The sequence below is a fragment of the Setaria viridis genome, chromosome 5, assembly GCF_005286985.2.
Source record: "Setaria viridis chromosome 5, Setaria_viridis_v4.0, whole genome shotgun sequence".
NCBI lineage: Eukaryota > Viridiplantae > Streptophyta > Magnoliopsida > Poales > Poaceae > Setaria > Setaria viridis.
In genome coordinates this window covers 24,383,662-24,389,723 of record NC_048267.2, presented here as the reverse complement: position 1 = coordinate 24,389,723, position 6,062 = coordinate 24,383,662, and the positions used below count along the sequence as shown (strand labels likewise).

Sequence of the window (6,062 nt, the reverse complement as noted above, 5' to 3'; positions counted from 1 at the left end):
GGTGTTAAGGAACGAAGGCCCATCGGAATAAGAAGATGGCCCAACAGGGCAGCCCAGGTGGGGCGCCTAGGGTTGGGCGCGCGTGACCCCTCCGGACTCCAGGGGCTGCGCCCCCTTTATTTAGTCGGAGTCCTTTTTGTTACGACTTGAGTTTTGTTTTACATCTAGCTTTAGCTACTCTCGAACACGCGCAAATACACTGAACCCATGTTTATACTCTGAATCTTCTAACAAAAAAAATGTTTATACTCTGAATACACTAATGATCACAGTACGTGCAAGTGGGCGGGCCACACCATGTCCGTGCAATAATGAAAGAAAACTAGCAATGTTTTTTTGGGCACTCCCTGATGGCTTCCGCGTGGACTTGGCCTTGTGTACCGACGACTGGACTTGTTCTGGTAGGTGTACTTTTCTTTGATCGAGGCAGGCTGCCTACTCCTCCCTACTCGAACGCGATTGGCTGTTCCGGATCAAGCCGATCGGCGATCGATCATCAGCTGCTACGCAGTCAGTGCACCTTCTCGATCTGGCTGGCGGCGATGGCCGGCTTCTCGGTGATCACATCGTCCGTCGGCCTCATCTTCTTCCTCTGCGTCTGCTTCCTCCCCGCGGCTCCCGTGGCCGGCTTGTTCTTCAACTACTCCACATTCAGCTCAGATGACACCAAGGACTTCAAGGTCGAAGGCGAAGCCTACATCAACCGCGGGTGGATCGACGTGTCGGCGTTCAACAAAGGCATCGACAACAGCAGGGGCCGTGTGTCGTACGCCCAGCCGATGCCCCTCTGGGACAGGGAGACCGGCGAGGTGGCCAGCTTCACCACGCGCTTCGCCTTCGTCATCGACCCGCCGCCGCCGCTCGGCATCAACAACAAGGGCACCGGCATGGCCTTCTTCCTCGCCGCCTACCCGTCCAGCCTGCCGCCCGGCTCCGAGCCCTACGACATGAGCCTCACCAACCAGAAGCCGGACGCGGTGGCCACCGGCGACGCCCGGTTCGTGGCGGTGGAGTTCGACACCTTCAACGACACCGCGGCGCTGGACCCCGACAGAACCTACGATCACGTCGGCATCGACGTCAACTCCATCAGGTCAGTGGCCACGAGGAGCCTGCCGAACTTCAGCCTCGTCGGGAACATGACCGCCGAGATCAGGTACGACAACATCTCGAGCATCCTGGAGATGACGCTACGGCTGGGCGATAGAAGAAACGAATCTTACCACCTTAGCCATAAGGTTGACCTCAAGAGCGCGTTGCCGGAGAACATCTCCGTCGGCTTCTCTGCCTCGACGTCCACATCCATCGAGCTGCATCAGCTGCATTCTTGGTACTTCAGCTCGTCGTTGGAACCCAAGGCCGCACTTATCCCAGCTCCGCCGCCGCCACTACCACCTCCGCCGACGCCGAACACGCCAGCTGGTTCCGGACGCGGTGGACTTATAGCAGGAGCCACCGTCGGCGCAGCGCTGTTCCTCGTTCTCCTCTTATCTACGGCAGCTCTCCTCGCACGGCGGCGGCGGAGCAAGAGGAGGGAGCTGGCAGAAGAATTGGGGGAGGTAGGCGGCTCGGACGACGAAGACGACGGGGCCGAGCCGATCATGGAGATCGAAATGGGGACGGGGCCAAGGCGATTCCCGTACCGCGACCTCGTTGCTGCGACGAAGAGCTTCGCGCCGGAGGAGAAGCTCGGGCAAGGCGGCTTCGGCTCAGTGTACCGGGGACACCTGAGAGAGCACGGCCTCGGCGCCGTGGCCATAAAGAGGTTCGCCAAAGGATCTTCCATGCAAGGGAGGAAGGAGTACAAGTCGGAGATCAAGGTGATAAGCCGGCTCCGCCACCGGAACCTCGTCCAGCTCGTCGGCTGGTGCCACGGCCGCGACGAGCTCCTGCTCGTCTACGAGCTCGTGCCTAACCGCAGCCTCGACATCCATCTTCACGGCGACGGCGACGGCACCTTCTTGACATGGCCAATGAGGTTATCTATTGTCCTCATCATCAATGCTTCATCATTATTCTAAATTTAAGCCATTCAGAGTTTAGTGATCACCAAGATTCATGCGTGAATGTCGTTGCAATTGCATCAGGCTCAATATTATTCTTGGGCTTGGGTCCGCACTGCTCTACCTCCACGAGGAGTGGGAGCAATGCGTCGTGCACCGCGACGTCAAGCCGAGCAACGTCATGCTGGACGTGTCCTTCAACGCCAAGCTCGGCGACTTCGGGCTCGCGAGGTTCATCGACCACGCCGTCGGGGTGCAGACGATGACCGCCGTCTCCGGCACGCCGGGATACGTCGACCCCGAGAGCTTGATTACCGGCAAGGCAAGCGCTGAGTCCGACGTCTACAGCTTCGGCGTCGTCGTGCTGGAGATCACATGCGGGAGGAGGCCCATGAGCTTGCAGGGCGGCAGCCAGAAGAACGCCGTCTTCCGGCTGGTCGAGTGGGTCTGGGACCTGTACGGCCAGGGATCCGCTCTCGCGGTGGCCGACGAGCGGCTCAAAGGCGAGTACGACGCGGCGGAGGTGGAGCGCGCCGTGTCCGTGGGGCTCTGGTGCGCGCACCCGGACCCGCGCGCACGGCCGTCCATCAGAGCGGCCATGGCCGCTCTCCAGTCCACCGGCCCGGTGCCGGCTCTGCCGGCTAAGATGCCCGTGCCGACTTACGCGGCGCCGGTGATCCCGCCTGAGGGCCTCTTCTCGTACAGCGCTGCTTCCTCGTCAGGGGTGATGTCGTCCAGTTTGACTCAGTCGTCGTCGACAACGGCAACGACTCACACCTCCTCCTCGGACACGTCCACTTCAACCGGTTTGAAGGATTCGTCTTCGCTGCTCAAACATCAGTATTGAACTATTGATAGATCCTTCATTCTATTTATTCTTAACTACTAGCAGGGTGCCCCGCGTAATTGTCCTTCCAGCTAGTATCAAGAAATCCTGACTCACAATTTTCTACTGTACTTTGCTGTTGATGTTCCTTTTGTCAATATTGTTCCTGCTCCTATATCACACCCGAGCATTTTTCATCTCTCCCACACTCGAATTTTTCTCTCACACAGCTTTCCCCTTCTACAAATCCGACGACCTCCAGTGAGCTTTTCAGGGTTCGAAGTTCGGGGGTTTGCGAGTACCTGTGTTCCGCAGACCTAGAGGAACCTCATGGCGGCCGGGTAGCAGGCGGTGGTCGCGGTTGAGACGGCAGCGAGGTGGGGCGGTGGCAGATCCCCGGTTGGGCTGTGAAGGCGCTCGGTTGGGCTATCGAAGGCGGCGGGGCCGTTGAGACTCAATTTGTTAGCATCTGTGGTGGAGGTGGTTGGAGGCTGGGGGTGAGGTATTGTGATTGCGGCAGCACTCGTGACTCGCGGATGGATTGGGTGTCGCATGGGGAAGGCGTGGGGAAGGAAATGAGGGGTGAGCAGGTCCATCACAGCCGTCCGTTTTCGATCTAATGGTCAAAAAAAATTGAGTGCGGGAAGGTCCTACTATACTCGAGTATTAAGTAGACAGCCTCATAATAATTCAAATTCAAGCTTCCCATAATGATGCTTTCATGACTTCATAAGCCACAGTTTGTGACATTAGTGATTGAGTGGCAACATAATCATTCGAATTAATATATTTTCCAAGGCATAGACTTGTAACATTTAAATGTCCCAAAGAATAGATTCCAAACACAAGATACAAATCCTTCAAATCAAGTGATCAAAGTCATAGTAAAAAGAACTTGAATTATTTTATGACTTCCAAACCACAGTAAAAGACCTAGATCACTATACGAGCACCTATTCCTTATAGGCTTAACAACATCACTTTGCTCTATTTCATGCTTGTATTCACATTTTTTTCCTAATGGAATACCTTATGTTTAGGTATGTCACCCTACTGGGTGCCTTTTTTTCCAGGGGCGGACGAAAATAAAATTGTAGCAACCACCCGCCCCTGGAAATGCATGGAAATGAGCTTCATTTCCAGGGGCGGCTAGCTGTAACACCCCTTGTGTTAATTAGGGTCATTAGTATTTAAATTAAATAAATAAATGTATCTAATAATTTTGTTAGCTTGTGAGCACATGTGACCATGATTATGATAATAAAATATGGATCTTGAAACTTTTAGAAATAGTTTTTGAAATGAATTATTAGTTTAATGATAAAAAGTCATAGTGTTGATCATGCTTTATAACCTAGGACAGAGTCAAGTTCACATTTTGGATACGAAACAATTTAAGTTAAGATTAATACTGATGCTTTAGCACTTAAGCTGAAATTTCGATGTCTGAAAACTAACACTGTATATATCAAGTTTGCCAAATTTAAGAGCTATTTATCTTTCAATATCCTTTGAGCTTACAATCTTTATGGAACCTGTAGCCCGATGTACCAGCTGCAATCTTTATTAAGGGTTCACGGTTGGCATGGGTTGTAGTTTGATTTTTGACAAAATTCAGCAAGTTGGGGCACGACTTTTGTGCACGGTTGACCCCTGAAGTGCATGCCGCCGTCACCTACTTGCCTGCTGTTTTGCTCTGCTCTTGCTCGACGTTGTGGACTGGCCACCCGATGCACGCCGCGCATCACCCGTCCACCACCAGCAGGCGCTGCACCCACACACCGACGACCGTGCCTGCACGGCCCCCTCGCAGTCAAACCGCAGGATGACTCATCGTACCATGCCCATGCCGCGGCCATCCCTCGCCGTACTGCGCCATGCCGCTGACGTTCGCATCAGTGCCGCCTCGCCTGTGCTCGCCACTGCTTGCTCGTCCTCGACCGTCCTCCCGCCACTGCTCATGCCGTCCTCGCGCCACTGCTCGACATTGACAGACGCCAAGCCCCGGCCTTATCCTCCCTTGACGGCTTGACCACCGGTCTCCTCCCTCACCTTCCTCTTTTTCTTCCTATCTAGTAAACCGAGCCGAGCAGACACTCCTGTCTGCCGGCCAAATCCACCTACTCCCCTCTGCCATTTTCAAATCACTGCCACCCACAGCTGCCTCACCTTCCCAGTTACCTCCTCCACCTCTCATTGCCCTGAACCATGGCCTCTGGTGCCGGTGATTGAAGCGCCCCGCGCCCACCATTGCCGCCACCCGCCCAAGCTCCACCCCACCGCCGAGCTCCACCTTCCCGGCCTCCTCCTGCCCAACCAACCATACAAATAGAACTCCGGTGAGCTCCTGATCCTCAACCCTCGACAGTTCTCCGTAACCACCGAGTTTCCATGCGCGTTCCTGAGGGCGCCACCATGTGTGCGCCGGCCCTAGTCGCGGGCAAGAGTAGGACTAGGGTTTTGGGGAGAAAAGAAGGGGAGCAGATGTGCTAGGATGAGTTCAAGCTCAAGAGGTCGGTTTGGGAGGGGGAGGAGTAGCCGCCATGCCAGCGCCGGCGCGCCGGCGCACTGCCGCCGCTCGCCGTGCGTGCGCTAGGAGCAGGGGAGGAGGAAGGGCTGAGCTGTGAGAGAAAAGAAAGTTTAGGGGGGTGATCCGGTATTTCTCTGAGTTTAAGTGTTAGGTGGGTTTTCTTCCAGGGTCCTAAGCACTAGATCTGGGGGCTGTAGTGTAAGAGAAGGGGTAAATATGCTAGAAAACGTTGTTTTTGAGGGCGTATACGCAAAGTACATTTTTCCTCTTTCGTCTCTTAGTTTTGTATAAAAAGGTTGAAACTTGTGAAATCCCTATTAAATCGTAGAAAAATATTAAAAATTCAAAATAATTTTTTTGGTTTCTTGATGCCTAGTTATACGTAGTAAAAATACTTGCTCTTGTGAAATTTGTGTTTCTGTTGCTGATTAAAATGCATGTTGTTTAATCTCCTTAATTTGGAATAACTAGCTCTAGTGTTCATAAAATCAAGATAAATTCACAGTAACATAGTATAGTCCGAATAACTATTCTACGAAGTTTGTAGCACCAAATCACAGATAGAGATTTAGTTATAATTTATTCTTCATATCTGTAGTTTTGCAATGGGTGATTTTTGATAAATCCTGTGATGGCCCAATCATGATGAAACTTTTACAGTAACATGTACATATGAGGTGTGAAGTTTTGTAAATGATTCATG

At 53.0% G+C, this 6,062-nt stretch overlaps 1 protein-coding gene across 1 annotated transcript; it reads left to right on the top strand.

The window, feature by feature from the left end:
- Nucleotides 1-329: 329 nt before the first annotated feature.
- On the top strand, nucleotides 330-3,024 carry LOC117855475 (L-type lectin-domain containing receptor kinase IX.1). Its single transcript, XM_034737833.2, has 2 exons — nucleotides 330-1,978; nucleotides 2,088-3,024. Exons 1-2 carry the CDS (start codon nucleotides 351-353, stop codon nucleotides 2,848-2,850), a joined length of 2,391 nt encoding a protein of 796 aa, XP_034593724.2. The 5' UTR covers nucleotides 330-350; the 3' UTR covers nucleotides 2,851-3,024.
- Nucleotides 3,025-6,062: the final 3,038 nt, after the last annotated feature.